Below are 14,928 nucleotides of genomic sequence, written 5' to 3' on the forward strand. Positions count from 1 at the left end.
AAAAGGCCTTCCATTTTTCTTTTGCTTGGCACACACAAGGTCCATACATCTAGAGAGTAGAGAATCATGAGTTGTGTGATTGGGGAGGTTATTTACCAACTTCAAGGGTAAACCACGTCATTGTGACTTAGTGGTAGTCATGCCTCCCATCTTCACGTTCATCCACCATGTGTCCTTCGATGCCAATGTAGCGTCGTTCCTTTGAGCGTCGTCAAACACCACTCAGCCGCGTCGACATCGCCAAACTAGCTGCAGCCCTGCGGCTGATCTAGTTCCGCCATTGCAAGTCCCCAAGTGGTCTTCTCTCGATCCCACCGGACCCTTCAATTTCCATCTATGCGCCCATCCCGAGCTGTGCCGATCCACTCATTCAAACGACAAAAAAAAAAAAAAAACAAATCTGAAATATTTCAGATTAGGTAAAATTTCAATTTGCTCAGATTTTTTTTTTTATTGTTGTCGTGAATTTTTGGATGATATTTCGATTAGGCAAGATTTTATCTGTTGATATCGCAATATATGATAGTTGCCTATTCGAATTTTTCGATATCTTCGGCATATTTTTAGATTAGAAAACCAATTCAAATGATGGGGTGATTCCCCACCGACAACGTGCAAATTCGAACTAATCTCGGCCCCGAGATTTGTCTCGATGGCACGGGGATCGAGATATCTAATCTTAACCATCGGATTTGATTCCTCGATCCAATTCGTTATCTGATTTGAGTCGGAAGATATTTTCGAAAAAGATCATGCATTATCTGTTTAGTGATTTGATTTGTTACGTAAAAAAATTTATTCAAAATACCAAAAATATCTCATTCATGTAGATTGCATATAGTTTAGAACATTCCATTCATGAAGGCTGAATATTTTATTTCATATATGCATTTCATATAGACCTAGTCGAATAACCGTTATGTCATTTTCCTGCTGCATTGATTAGCCATATAGTTTTGCTATGTTATTAAAATCTGTCATATCTTGTAGTCCGGCATGTCATTTTCTCATATTATTTTATTACACGTCGTATTATTCATCATGTCATAAACTTGTTAAGTCATTGATGCCATGTCGCATTCATACATCATTTAGAATAAGGCTCGTTCATTTTAATTTAGCATATTAGTCTAGTCTAATATAACATGTCATTTAGATTAAATTCATGTCATTTTTTTTTTGCATAACATGTAGGTTAGAATTCATGTTGTTTTGCATGTCTTTAAGATTCAAAACTTAAAAAAATTTCGTCATGCACTCATGTCATATTTGTCACTTACCTTGTCATGAGACTAATTATATTCGCATAATATACTTACATTCATGCATTGCATCATTCACTTAAATAAAAAAATAAAAAAAATTACTCCTTTGGAACTTTAAATCACAATCCTCGAAAGTTGCCGACTCAAATAATTTTCATTGAAATGAAAGGTATCGAAAGGGCGTTAATAGAAATATTAGTGTAACCAAGTTCCAGAACTCAATGAATCTCTGGTTCGTAAAATAAAGTATTTCTCCCGATACTTTATTTAGGTGTCTAATTAACCTACCGTGAATTGATTAGTGGCAACTCCAAGTTAAATCATTTGCGTGTTAAATAGTGAATCATAAGTTGCGATTTGGTATGGACTTGGGAGAGTCCGAGTTAAGTTAATTAGATAATTAGCTTGACAATCTATTAGCCTAGAAATTTGATTTTTAGGTCACGACATTAAGCATATGATGTTGTGGGGTTGGAGCCGAATGATTTCCAATAACTGTTAGGTGAGGGGATCGTTTGCATTTTCAATACTTGCATGAGACGACAAGTTAGACTTAACTATGATCATGAAGTCAATAATTATCAAGTGAGACTTTCATGGTCTAGAGGCCAAAGTTATGATTGGGACTCGTATACGATGCGTTGAATAAGTTGATTCACTCATTAAGTTTATAGAACACTAATAACTGTTAGGTGATGTGGACTATGGGCTGGTGGGACTCCGATCCCTACTACTAATCTTTGCCTAACAAAGATTGCCATTTCCCATTTTAAGGAGTATGGCATCCGAATATAAATTTAGTGGGAGGCTCTATTTCATTTAAAAGCCAAAATGAAATAGTTACTTTTAAAGATAACGGCTAACAATTTATTTTCTGCATAGATTTTTATTATTTTGAAAATGGTGATCACAAACCCTCTTGCTTCGATACTTGATAAGAATTATTTGATTGGACCCAATTTCACCGATTGGGTGAGAAATTTGAGAATTGTTCTCAATTCAAAAAGAAAACTCAGTTATGTGCTTGATGAAAAAATGCCAACCTCCTTTCCTGAGGGTGGAACCCAAGAGGAACCATCACTTATGATAAGTGGCATGTTGATGACTTAAAAGTTAGGTCATATATGCTTGCTTTGATGAATAATGAATTTCAGAAGAAGTATGAAGTAATGGAAGATGTTAGGTCGATCATATTGCACTTAAAAGAATTCTTTGATGAGAATGGTCGAACTTCTAGGTATGAGATATCTAAGGCATTGTACCATATAAGGATGGTTGAGGGATCATCTGTTAATGATCATGTTTTGAAAATGATCTGGCACATAGAAGAATTGGCTAAGCTGGATCTTATTATGGACAACAAATTAGCTGTGGATTTGATCCTTCAATCTTTACCCGATTTCTTCTCTGGTTTTGTTCAAAACTTCCACATGCATAAGATGGAGAAAACTCTTGTCGAGTTATATAGCATGCTGGTAGTTTATGAGAAGGAAATACACAACACAAGGCCAAATATATTAGCTATGGCTAAGGCTTCTTCTTCAAAGAGTAAGACTATTTTGAAGAAAAAGAAATAGAAGAAGCCTTTGAAAACTGTTGTGCAACCAAAGCCCAATGTTAAAAAAGGAAAATGTCATTCTTGTGGTGTCATGGGCCCTTGGAGGAGGAACTGTAAGAAGTATCTTGCAAGCTTGAAGGTCAAGCTCAAGGACCAATCTTGCGAAGGTATGGTATCTATGCTTATTGAAACTAATCTTATGGCTAGTGCTGAATCCAACTTATGGATTACGGATTTCCTTTGCAACCTCGCATATTTGTATGTCTTTGCGAGAATACGAAAATAAGCGGGATCTTTGGGGTGAAATGAGATTGTCCCGACATTTGCAAATGGAGCAAGAGTTGCTGTATTAGCTATAGGGACTTTTCGTTTATGTTTGCCTTCCGGACATGTTTTGATTTTAAAGAATTATTTGCATTATGAGAGTCTCTTTGGGAACATCATCTCTATACCTCATTTAGGTAAAGAGAATCTTACTTTTTCTTTTGCTGATGATATATGTTCTATTTATTGTAATAGAACATGTGTTGGTTTTGGTTTATTAAACAATAATCTCTATACCATTACAATGTCCAGTAATGCAATTACCAATGTCAATAAAAAAAATAGTCATGATGTAAATGTCGTAGCCAATAAACGCTCTAGAGATAGTCCAAATTCAAAGTATGTTTGTCATCTCCAATTAGGCCATATTGGAGAAGACAGGATTAACAAATTGAGTAATGATGGATATATTGGTCTAATCGATTTTGAACCATACTCGACTTGTGATGCATGTCTTCTAGGAAAAATGACCAAAGCACCCTTTGTAAGAATTAATGCGGAGCCAGTGACGTACCGGGATTGATACATATAGATGTATGTGGACGAAACCGCTAGGGGTGGTTATTCTTACTTCATTACCTTTACCGACGATCATTCACAGTATGACTATTTGTACTTAATGAAGTATAAAGCTAAATCCTTTGAAAAGTTCAAGGAATTTAGGTCTGAAGTTGATAAACAAACAGGAAAGAGTATTAAAGCTCTTCGATCTGATCAAAGAGGTGAATACCCTAATCTTGAATTCTTGGACTATCTTAAAGATAATGGCATTTTATCGCAGTGGACACCTCCTGCAACTCTAGAACATAATGGTGTATTTGAAAAAAGTAATTACACCTTATTAGATATGGTGCAATCTATGATGAGTTACACAGATTTGCCTGTATCCCTTTGGGGATATATCCTTGAAACAATAGTATATTTGTTGAATAGAGTGCCATTCAAATTTGTTTCAATTACGCCTTATGAGATATGGTATAGTAAGAAACCAAGTCTTAATCATATCAAGATTTGAGGTTATCCAGCTTTCGTCAAGAAGTTGAGAATAGAGAAATTAGAGGCCAGATTTGAACAAGGTCGCTTTATTGGATATCCAAAAAAGACTCTTCGATATTATTTCTATTTTCAATCTGACCAAAGAGTTTCGATCGGTAGGCATGCTTCTTTTCTAGAGAATCGGTTCGTCCAAGAAGGTGGTGATGGGAGGAAAATAGTCTTACAAGAAGAAAATGATGAAGTACTAAATAACCAAGTTCGGACGCCGATCTCTAATTCGGTGGGAGCTTCTGATACACAACCTCTTAGGAGGAGTATGAGAACGTCTCGTCTACCTATTCTTTATAGACACTCGATTGAAGATATTGAACCACTATTCATTGTGAATGATATTGATCAGTTGAGTGATCCTAACACCTTTGAGGAGGCGATGTTGGACATCAATTCTAGTAAATGGCTAGAAGCCATGAAATCCGAAAATGGATTCAATGTGTTCCATCGATGTTTAGACTTTAGTCTACCTGATGGTATTGTACCAATTAGCTATAAATGGATCTTCAAGAGGAAGATGAATGCTAATGGCCAAGTTGGAATTTACAAAGCACGGCCGGTGGCGAAAGGATATTGTAAAAAAAAAAAAAAAAAGAGATCAATTACGACAAAACTTTCTCACCTGTAGCCATCCTAAAATCCATTCGGATTATGTTGGCTATAGCTACACACCTTGATTATGAGATATTCTAGATGGATGTCAAAAAGACTTTTCTAAATGATTTCCTCAAGAAGTATATTTATATGGAACAACCACAAGGATTTGAATCTAGTGGTGTAAGTCGGAAGGTGTGTAGGCATAAGAGATCCATTTATGGACTCAAACAAGCCTCTATAAATTGGAAATCCGTTTTGATGAAGTAGTCAAATCGTTTGGTTTCATCAAGAATCCAGATGAACCGTGTGTATACAAGAAGGTCGGTGGGAGTGCAATTGCATTTCTAGTTTTGTATGTCGATGATATATCTTTAATCGGGAATGATATTCTAATGATATCATCGATCAAACTATTTTTGTCACGAAATTTCTCCATGAAAGATTTAGAAGAGGCAACATATATTTTAGGTATCAAGATCTGTAGAGATAGATCGAGAAGATTGATTGGCCTCTCTCGGTCTACGAACATAGACAAAGTGTTAACACGATTTAACATGCAATGTTCCCAAAGAGGATTATTTCCTTTTAGGCATGGAATCCGTATTTCCAAGGAGATGTGTCCCAACACTCCTGAAGAAAGAGAGCGGATGGCAAAGATACCCTATGCATCCGCAATTGGAAGCATAATGTATGCTATGCTATATATGCGACTCGATGTTGCGCATGCTGTAAGTATTACTAGCAAATGTCAGACCGATCCAGGTGAAGAGCACTGGATAGCAATCAAGAATATTCTTAAGTACTTGCGAAGGACTAAGGATTTATTGTTGATATATGGAGAATGAGAGTTTAAAATTGAAGCTTATACCGATTCCGATTTTTTATCGGATTTGAATGACTATAAGTCTACATTTGGGTTTGTTTTTCTACTCAATGGTGGTGTAGTTAGTTGGAAGAGTTCCAAACAAAGCATAGCTGTTGATTCCAGCACCGAGGTAGAATATGTAGCCGCTTTTGAAGTAGCGAAGGAAGCCGTTTGGATGAAGAAGTTCATTTCTGAATTTGGATTAGTTCCTTTCATTGAGCAGCCGATTACTTTGTTTTGTGACAACAATGAGGTAATAGCTCAAGCTAGGGAACCGATGTCTTACCAGAAGTCCAAGCACATTAAGAGACGTTTCCATCTCATTAGAGAAATAGTTGGGAGAGGTGACGGTGTCTTGCAGAAAATTGCCTCGGCGAAAAGCGTGGCGGATCCCTTTACTAAAGCCTTACCTCGGTTTTATTTTGAAAGACACCTTGATAAAATGGGTTTGAGGTATCGGACAAGTTAGCTTTAGTGCAAGTGGGAGATTGTTAGAGATATGCCCCAAAGCAACTATGTAATTGTTACATGTTAGGGACTAGGGGTGACCATGGGCCGGGTGGGCCGGGTCAAGACCTAGACCCTGAAACCGACCCTGTTATAACCGGTTTCCAGTTTTTGGAACCAAGAACCGACCTTATTTATCTTGGAACTTGTTTTGAAACCGACCCTGTTTTTCGGTCCGGTTTCGGGGTCTACCCAATAACCTATTTTCCTTTTTTTTCATCAAAATAATATGAGCATCGATGAAATGCATAACAAAAATTATAATACACCGAAAGCAACAATCCAAAAAATAATAATAAATAATAGTATGATCCACCAAAAGCAACAAACCCCGATATAAAAAATAAAAGTTTTTTTTTATAGTCTAGGATCCACTAGCCCCATCGAGCTTCGTCCAATGTCCGGCTCGTATAAAAAATAAAAGTTACAGTCCACTAAAAGCAACAATGATTCTCCAGAACGTTGAATTAACATAGTGCAAGTCTTTCTATCACACTTTAATTTTCGTTGTACCCATTAAAAAAGAACTGAAATTGTAGGATCCAAATAACATGCTAAAAGACACCACATTAAGCACGCATGAACCAGCACTAGAAAAACTCAAACACCACGAGCATAAAACCAAAATCATAGTTATTTGGACACTACATTAGGGTTTCCTTTTTTTTTTTTAAGTAACTAAAAATTGGTTCTAAAATCGGACCGGGTGGGTCTTCACCTAGAACCGGGAACCGGACCGGTTTCAACCGGTTCCCAAAAATTGGAACCGAAATCAGAACCGGTTTGAACAAGAACCGATTCCCGACCCTATTTTTCGGGTGGGCCGATTCGGGTTCCGGGTAAACCCGGTCCGATTGCACACCCCTAATTTCGGTTGTCTTTTCAATTTCTTATTTAATTAATGGACAATACGTATTTATTCATTTGTCTAATTATTTAAATATATGAATAAATTTTATAAGATCGGTTGTGACTGGACCTATTCTTAAGACGTTGAGAATATGTGTGATGGGTTCACAGTTAGGCCGAATCTTTAAACTGTTCTCGGTCGATGGATAATTGAATATATATCAATGATCCTGTTGAAATCGGTGTGTTCTTAACTTCACTATTAAGTATTTGATACTTAAGGGAATGGCAAGTCATAAGTCATTGGATATTGCGATGCCCAATGCTTGTACCGGACAAGTTCACTGAACGTGACACGCTTTGAATGGTTAGCAACATGAAAGCTTTTAGCGTGGTCAATGTTTAATCGTTCATGCTTTGGTCTCATGTAAATAATCCTTACACCCGAGGTACAGTGTTGACTTGTGTGTTGGATGGTTATGGTTCATAAGGGTGCATATTGGCGGTTCGTCGATCCGTCTATGTACTAGATGGTCAAAGTTCATGCACATACGAAGTCACATTTGTGTGCAAAATGGAGTCTGCCTCCTTGTTACTATCCTATGTGATCTAATAATGACAATGAATTGAAATCTTCAGTAGGGGTTGTAATCGAGAATGAAATGTTCATATCTCGTATAAATGCATGTCGATTTAGATTTGTACAAATGATCAAATTGGTGACTTGACAAATATTCCATGGTTTTTGTTCGATCGGGATATAGTAAGACAGATGGATTGAATTACATTGTAGCTAAAACTAACGGATTCATTATGTTCTTATGGCATTCGCAATGTCTGGGTAGCCATGACATATTGTTAAATGTCACTCATGGCTTGTAGGACCTAGAGATTGATCGGGATAATAATTCTCTTAGATATTCTAATGTGTTAGTGCCTCCCTGGTTTGACTCGCCGTTCGCGTTCCCCGACCGGTCGCCCTTCTTCCCGTTCTCCTCCTCCCCTAAGTTACTCGTGGAGCCATCCGAGGAAGAAGAATTGTAGGAAGGCAGAGGCACGCGGCCAGACTCTATCTTATCGACATCTTCAACCAGAATCTCGTAATCAAGCTTAATTTCCTCTAGGGTTTTGCCCGGTACGTCGGAGGCTACCTTCTCCCACCAATCCGAGGAGTCCTCGAAGTGAGTAGCCAGGGCATTCTCGAACGCCTTGTCCTGTTCCCTACTCCACGAGGAACAACTGGGGCTCACTGCTTCATTGACAGTCATCAAAGCAAAACCCTGACTCAAAAAAACCCACACTTATGCAAATCCGAACCACTTCACTACTCAGCCGCGTGTCAAATGAAACTCGCCGACAGATCCACGGAGCTATCGAACCAATTGACTCCCCGGTGTCAACTCTGGACAGCGCATTTATCCTGAAACCTCCTCGGGATTCGTATCCGCTAATGCCCAATTATCGCTGCGACTGCAAGTGGCAGTGATGCTGCGAAAATTATGGGCAGGAAGAGAAGAAGAAGACAAGCGAGGGCAGACAAAAACCGATTTTTTTCCTTTCCTTTCAGCAAGAACAAAGAATCCCAATTAGCTAGGCGAGAGGAATTTCTGAATTCCCGGCTGAATCTGCTGAAATCATAGGGATTTGCTCCGAAATTCGGAAAATTGGACGCTTGCGCAATTCGATGAAAGCTCCTTCCTTTTTTTATCTTTCCTCCGATGGGCTTTTGGCTGAGGCGAAGCGCGAAGGAGGAGGAGGAGAACGTCGGCTTCAGACGGCGTTGTTGGCGTGGCCCATGAGAAATATCTCTGAATCCCGCTAAATATCCGTGACGCAATAAAAGCGAGACCACCTTCCTTAATAAAACCTCCTGTGAAATAGATTGTTGACTGACAGTGAAAATTTTTCAGAGAGAGAGACAGACAGACAGAGTCCAAGGTTGAACCGACCATGGAGGTTAAAAAAAAAAAAAAAATGGCGGAAACCGCTGATGCCGAAACTGAAAGCCTGCGAACGTATAGAAAAGGAAGGAAGGGATTGCTTGCCAACAAGAAACACGACGTGACAGCCTGGGAGCATTTAATTCTCTTGCCCCGTGGTTGTTCAAAAGGTTGAAACTTGAACTCCCAACTTGCTCCCGCTCTCAGTGGATCCGTTTCGACGGAAGACTTGATTCATTTTGGAGGGAGAAAAAAGTGGAAAAGGGGAATAATAGATTCAGATTCAATATCAGATTAAGAATTACTCGATTCAAGATCACGTTAACACCATCTCTCTCGCAGTAAAAATGGTCGTAACTCCTAGAGCTGGTTCCCGGAAACAGATGAAATCCGGTCTGTGGCCGGTGGCAAGCCATGTTGGCAAGCCGGGCCGCGCAACGATTACTCTATCGAACATGGGAACCCGGGCACGTCCCGGTCTCGCGAAAATAGATTCCTTTACAGGGTCAATTGCCCCACGTCTTACTGTTAGCTCAGTAATGAATCTAAAGATGTCATACATCTTAACCAATAAATGACGACGTTTAACGTGAAAGACGATATTGCAAATATGTTTGCAATCACGACTATCGAATTAATTGAAAAATTAAACTCTTATTTTTTTTTTGTCGTGGACGTACGTGCATATGATGAACACGTATGCTCGAAGTGGACATATTTGATGTGCCCAATTGCACACGTGAGATTGCACACCTGTTGATTATTTTTTTGTTTAGTTTTAATATGTATATATATGTGTGTATGTGTATATGATATATGTATGTATAAAAAAAACTAAAATAAAAAAAAAACAAAAAAAAATAGTGCAGTTGGTCAGCAATAGTTACTGACCATGTGCATGACACGGTTAGCATTGCTGACCATGTGCACGCACGATCAGTGGCTACTGATGGTGCGCTTTGCCCAATGTGCCCGATCAGTAACCGTTGTTGATCGTGCATTGTTGTGCAACTTGCACAGCTTGATAATCTGCAATAGTTGCAGATTTGAAGAGAGCCAAGCGGTGTGCCATTTTAGCATGAGTTCGTGAGAAAATAAATATCTCTCTCTCTCAAGTGTGCGAGGAAGTGTGAGGGAAACACAGAAAAGGTTTCTCTCAATTTCATTTTTACGGTGATCAAAATATGAGAGATTTTGGGGAATTAGTTCCATAATATTGCTAGCACAATTAAAATGATGATTCTTGCGAGTTCGTTCTGCCGTTCGACGTTGCGACTAGTAGTGTGTCTGAACTAGAGATCCAACACTTGTGAGGCTCGAATAGAAGAACATCTAAATCATTTCGTTTCAAGTACACTTTGAGAGGCAATTCGTTTAACCCCCTTCGTTAATATGATTTTTGATTGAAAAGCACGAACTACTTCTCTGGAGATACATATATGGGTCTTTTATTTATTTTCATTGCGTTTCATATTTTATTTGCTTAAGTATGTTACGTGTATCCTAACAAATGCTCCTCTCTGGTTGCCAACAAGGTCTTGTCTGTCTCACTCTGCCGATTGGTTCACCCGAGCCACAGCTTTGTCAACCTGAGAAAGCATATTCAGTAATTATTTGCCATATTTGGGAAATGACAGAAGTGTGAGATGATGCGAAGCTGTTATTACCTCCGTGCTCCAATTTGTTCTTGCAGTCAATATGATCAAGGTTGCTGTTTGCAGAATGACCCCAATGATCATTCCCCACCAGATTCCCTGAAGATCAGAAAGCGTTTGAGAGAGAGAGAGAGAGAGAGCGAGAGAGAGAGAGAGAGAGAGATTGTTGATTTACCGCCACTTCTAAACTAGTTTTGAAACCGAGAACACATCCTATGGGGAGACTGATAATGTAGTAAGCGGTCAGATTTACATATGCCACCACTGCTTGCCACCCGCTTCCAATTGCCACACCTGCAGATTCATGAAGCACGAATTGTAATTTGGCGTGGATTCGAGTAGTTAACATGTCAAGTGGCAGGCCTCACAATGTTGCCCACGATCGCATTACACGGCACAAACATGAAACAGTGCAGAAAAACCTTAGGACAGAGAAAATTTTGAGATGACATGCTTGAGTAGTCGAAGAATTGGAAAGAATGCACTCTTTTATTATTTACATGAATTGGAACCAGTGGAAATGAATTGACAAGGCACGCTAGCAATTACAATTATATATCATGCCCGATGCAACATCAGTTACCTGACAGTATGGGTTGAATGCCATTCAGGAAGACGGAGATGGCCAGCAGGGGAGTAATATTAGAAACGGCATCGATGACTTCTTCATCACTTGTGAAGAGTTTGCTTAAACCAACCCGGAATATGAGAACAATTGCAGTGAACACTATACTAATGAAAATACTGGTCGCATTCACTACCACAACTGAAAATTTCGCAACTCTTGGATGACCTGCCCCTAACTCGTTACCAACCCGGACACTGCAATCAATCACCAAATCATCTTTAAGCCAACAAAGGTACATCAGGGATCATATTAAACCCCCGACTGGATGAAAAGCATATAACAGTAGTTATCAGCATTTTAGTTGCAGTTTGTGTGACCAGAAAAAAAAAGTAGGCAATGATACTAGCCGATTGGAGATTGATAACCAAAATAACAAAGGAGCACTATTCAACTATGTAAAATCTCATTTGACAATCTGTAACTTTTGCAGTGACAGACCTGGCTGCTGCACTTAGCCCCAGCATAAACTGCATATCCCAATTCCAGTAATTCATGCTGAAAATGAGTGTCAACATAGAGTTAGGAGGATGAAGCTAGCATGTTTCGGTAGAAGAAGGATGATTAGCTGACATACCAGACGGACATCGTGTCCAATTCTATTGTAGGATTGGAGAGGAAACCAGCTAGGAGCACCAGTCCATTGAAGTACCATATTTCCAAGCTGCATTCAGATTGAACTAAGGTCACTTGTGACAGTTAGGCATTTGGGCACATTGAAGTGTCCGTTCCAACATGATCGGTTGGTTTCATGTTCGAAAGAAGTTTTTGAAAGTGGAACTGACTATAACATAACAGAGTTGGTTCCTGGCTGTGCATAACTTCCCTGAATTAAACCTTCAAGAATGGCGATAGAGTACAACTGAATCTGTTTTTGCTTTACCAGCTGTGAGGTAGGACTACCATTTGTTTCTATTTCAAGAAGATATCATTTTTTAATCTTCCACTTTCCAAAAGATGTCCTTTAGGCTGTTTTTCAAAGAACTCACTTTCAAATAGTACTTTTTCCATGAAAAAACAGAACTTTTTTCCAAATTGAACAGAGAGTTGAGGGGGATGGTAAACCATGCTCTCTAGCACGCATGACCTTAGAGTTTCTAATCAGTCCTAAACTATCTAAAGGTCTTACTTTTTCATTCTTTAGGGTGAGTTCCTTTCCAAAAGTCGTACAAGGAGCAGAAAACATTGACAACTACTTCCTTTAGAAGAACAATGGGTTTCTTGATAGAACCTACAACTGACCCCGGACTGGAAGTGTATGAAACGACGTTCGAGCTTTGGAAATGGTTCCTTGGGGGTAGGCTGCAAATTTTTGTCTTGAGACCTGCCCACCTGGCCTTACCATGGCAATGTTAAAGACAGAATGAGTGTGGTAAAGCAGTTCTGCAACTAACAAGTACCAAAGCATCACCGCAGAAGCAACCGTAAGCTTGAAGTAAGGCCAAACTCCCATTAAAGCTCTAATAGACAGGCCGGTCCAAGTTTCCTTGCAAGAGGGGCTCAGGACGATGTAAAGCGCGTTGAGGAGGACAAGAATCCACCACGAGAGGCTCAAAGTCAGGGCCGCCCCTAGAAGGCCGTAGTCCAAGACATAGACCACAAGCTATGTGAGGAGGGTGTGCAAGAGGAAGACCCCCACGGACATGTAAGCCAGAGGGTTCACTATGTTCTGTGCCTGAAGGAACCTCTGCATCGGGCAGGTGAGGGCAAATGTGTATAGCTGAGGGATCAATCCCCGCGTGAATAACTGGCCTGGCTCAGTGATGGTCTCAGATTGTCCGATCGCAAGGAGTATGTCGCCGGAGAACCAGTATACGAAGCTGAGAAGGACAGCTGCTCCCAAGTGCAGAACTACAGCTCTTTGGCAAATGATGCCCATTTCTGAGTACCTCTTTGCCCCATAAGCCTGGCCACATACAGTTTGCACCGCGCTGGCCATGCCCAGCTGAGTGATATCGGAGCACAAGGAAAGTTCATGACTTGTTTTGTTTCACATGCTTCGTGAATCAACGGAATATAGCACCGGCATTATGGCTTGATACATTAGTAAAATTTCCAGCAATAAGACGGGACAAGATGATTGTGATCTTAGAAAGTTGAGATAAGTGAATGCAACTATTAGCGTAACCAAATAATGAGCATTAAACTGTGATCATTGAACTGGAAGCCATAAATTCAATGAGCTTTAAGAGTGGTGGGCAAATACCATAATTCCATAAGCAAGACCTTGGATGCACACGGTAGCCATGGAGGCTCCTGCAAGTTCCACCGTGCCCAAATGCCCGGTAAACATGAGCGACACGAAACAGAGCATGTAGTTAAAGATGGACACGACAATGGATGAGCCAGATAAGAGCCAGAGCAGCCTCGACTCCCAGGCCACTAGACGCGGCCACCATCGGAGTGGGACCGAATGCTCAAGGAGCTCCTCGATGGTGGCAGACGGCCAGTCGGAGACTCGACCGCGGGGGTCTAGTCTGGGCAGCAAAAGCTGTTGCTCTGGCTCCGCGGAGCCCATGACCCTTCGTGATGGGGAAAGTTTGATAGTGCACGCTGCAGTTGGAGAGACCAGAACTCGTTTGATCAAATGTCTCGGGAAGCCTTCCAAAATAGGCGGCAGATTAGGTTGAAGGTTAACTACCGTTCTTTTCTGTTTAAGCCATTTCGTCCTTCGTTGGGGAACACGCATTTGTTAGATAGAGCTAACACTGCCGTAGGTAGGAATCCTCTCAAGCAGATGATATATCTGCAATTGGGAGAATGTTGATACCTGCTAACCCTTTTAGTCATTCTTGCATAGAAAATTAGAACTAATTCTAGTTCTTAAAAAAACAATAGTTCATCATTCAAATTTAATTTTTGTTAGTCATGCATTGCATTTTGGACCGACGGCGGGAAAATTGAAAGGAAAATCAGCAAGCGCTGGACTTGAGCCCATATAAGATTTTCGGTAATAATTGGGAGGAAAGTGCCGAAATTTATAAGGCTGATCTGGAGTTTAATTCAGCACATTCATTGTTAAATTAATTAACAAAAGGCTTTTAGTTATTGTCTATTAATCGGAAAAAAGCCTAAGGCGAGCCCAAAAATAGGTACTAAGCCCTTTTAATAGTGAAACTTCGGCACCCCCTAAACTCAAAGTCCTATTTACCGAAAATTTCATTCAAATGAGTGCAATTGGACCTTCGGGACTTAATCGGCATTATATTTTGGTCTCGGGGCCTATTTTGCGAACATTAAAAGTTATAAGCCCAAGCTTGCAACGTCTTTGCCTATGTAAACAAGCTTAGCTTTAGGGTTTAGAGGAGGTCACACAATTTGTCAAATAGGAGCTTCGTAAAAGAGGGAGAAGAAGCGACAATGGATGGTCACAGCTTAGAGGTCTCCATTCTCTTTGTCTGGCTCCGTGTGCAAGAGAGACCCAAGACAAAGAGACACAAGCGAAGCAGAGAATACGAGCGTTAAACATGAAGTTTTCTCTCACAATGGCTTGCACTCATTGAACTCTTGTTGCGGTTTTTACTCAGGTGGATCCACAGCACCACTACAAGTTCATCCCCTGATGCTGTTTGCTTCAATGACACCGCGCCTTGGGTAACCACGAAGCTGCTGCACAGTGATGGTGTTGATCCATGCCGACGACCCCGAAGCTGGTTCCCGAAGTCTCCCTAGTTAACTTAGCTTCTATCTCCCCTT

At 40.2% G+C, this 14,928-nt stretch overlaps 3 protein-coding genes across 3 annotated transcripts; all 3 read right to left on the bottom strand.

Annotated features, from left to right (window-relative positions):
* Positions 1-7,881: 7,881 nt before the first annotated feature.
* Positions 7,882-8,280, bottom strand: LOC115727514 (protein RADIALIS-like 4). The gene has a single exon (XM_030657734.1). It carries the CDS (start codon positions 8,278-8,280, stop codon positions 7,882-7,884), a length of 399 nt encoding a protein of 132 aa, XP_030513594.1.
* A 2,174-nt stretch (positions 8,281-10,454) lies between these two features.
* Positions 10,455-13,831, bottom strand: LOC115727510 (protein DETOXIFICATION 41-like). Its single transcript, XM_048283830.1, has 8 exons — positions 13,439-13,831; positions 12,633-13,177; positions 11,810-11,896; positions 11,674-11,730; positions 11,191-11,429; positions 10,783-10,901; positions 10,620-10,706; positions 10,455-10,541 (listed from the first exon to the last, which is right to left on the bottom strand). The coding sequence occupies exons 2-8, from the start codon at positions 12,683-12,685 to the stop codon at positions 10,500-10,502; spliced, it is 684 nt and encodes a 227-aa protein (XP_048139787.1). The 5' UTR covers positions 12,686-13,177; positions 13,439-13,831; the 3' UTR covers positions 10,455-10,499.
* On the bottom strand, positions 12,836-13,750 carry LOC125312514 (protein DETOXIFICATION 41-like). The gene is made up of 2 exons (XM_048284369.1): positions 13,439-13,750; positions 12,836-13,177 (listed from the first exon to the last, which is right to left on the bottom strand). The coding sequence occupies exons 1-2, from the start codon at positions 13,748-13,750 to the stop codon at positions 12,836-12,838; spliced, it is 654 nt and encodes a 217-aa protein (XP_048140326.1).
* Positions 13,832-14,928: the final 1,097 nt, after the last annotated feature.

This window comes from Rhodamnia argentea, chromosome 8 (genome assembly GCF_020921035.1).
Source record: "Rhodamnia argentea isolate NSW1041297 chromosome 8, ASM2092103v1, whole genome shotgun sequence".
Classification (NCBI taxonomy): Eukaryota; Viridiplantae; Streptophyta; class Magnoliopsida; order Myrtales; family Myrtaceae; genus Rhodamnia; species Rhodamnia argentea.

What these genes read in the sequence shown, in the direction of transcription:
- LOC115727510 (XM_048283830.1), bottom strand. Translation starts at nt 12,685, where the DNA reads ATGGGAGTTTGGCCTTACTTCAAGCTTACGGTTGCTTCTGCGGTGATG. An exon ending in GCTTCTGCGGTGATGCTTTG is followed by an intron (nt 11,897 to 12,632) that starts GTACTTGTTAGT and finishes ATCTGAATGCAG; the next exon opens with CTTGGAAATATGGTACTTCA. An exon ending in AAACTAGTTTAGAAGTGGCG is followed by an intron (nt 10,707 to 10,782) that starts GTAAATCAACAA and finishes TCTGATCTTCAG; the next exon opens with GGAATCTGGTGGGGAATGAT.
- LOC115727514 (XM_030657734.1), bottom strand. Translation starts at nt 8,280, where the DNA reads ATGACTGTCAATGAAGCAGTGAGCCCCAGTTGTTCCTCGTGGAGTAGG.
- LOC125312514 (XM_048284369.1), bottom strand. Translation starts at nt 13,750, where the DNA reads ATGGGCTCCGCGGAGCCAGAGCAACAGCTTTTGCTGCCCAGACTAGAC. An exon ending in GTCTTGCTTATGGAATTATG is followed by an intron (nt 13,178 to 13,438) that starts GTATTTGCCCAC and finishes GATATCACTCAG; the next exon opens with CTGGGCATGGCCAGCGCGGT.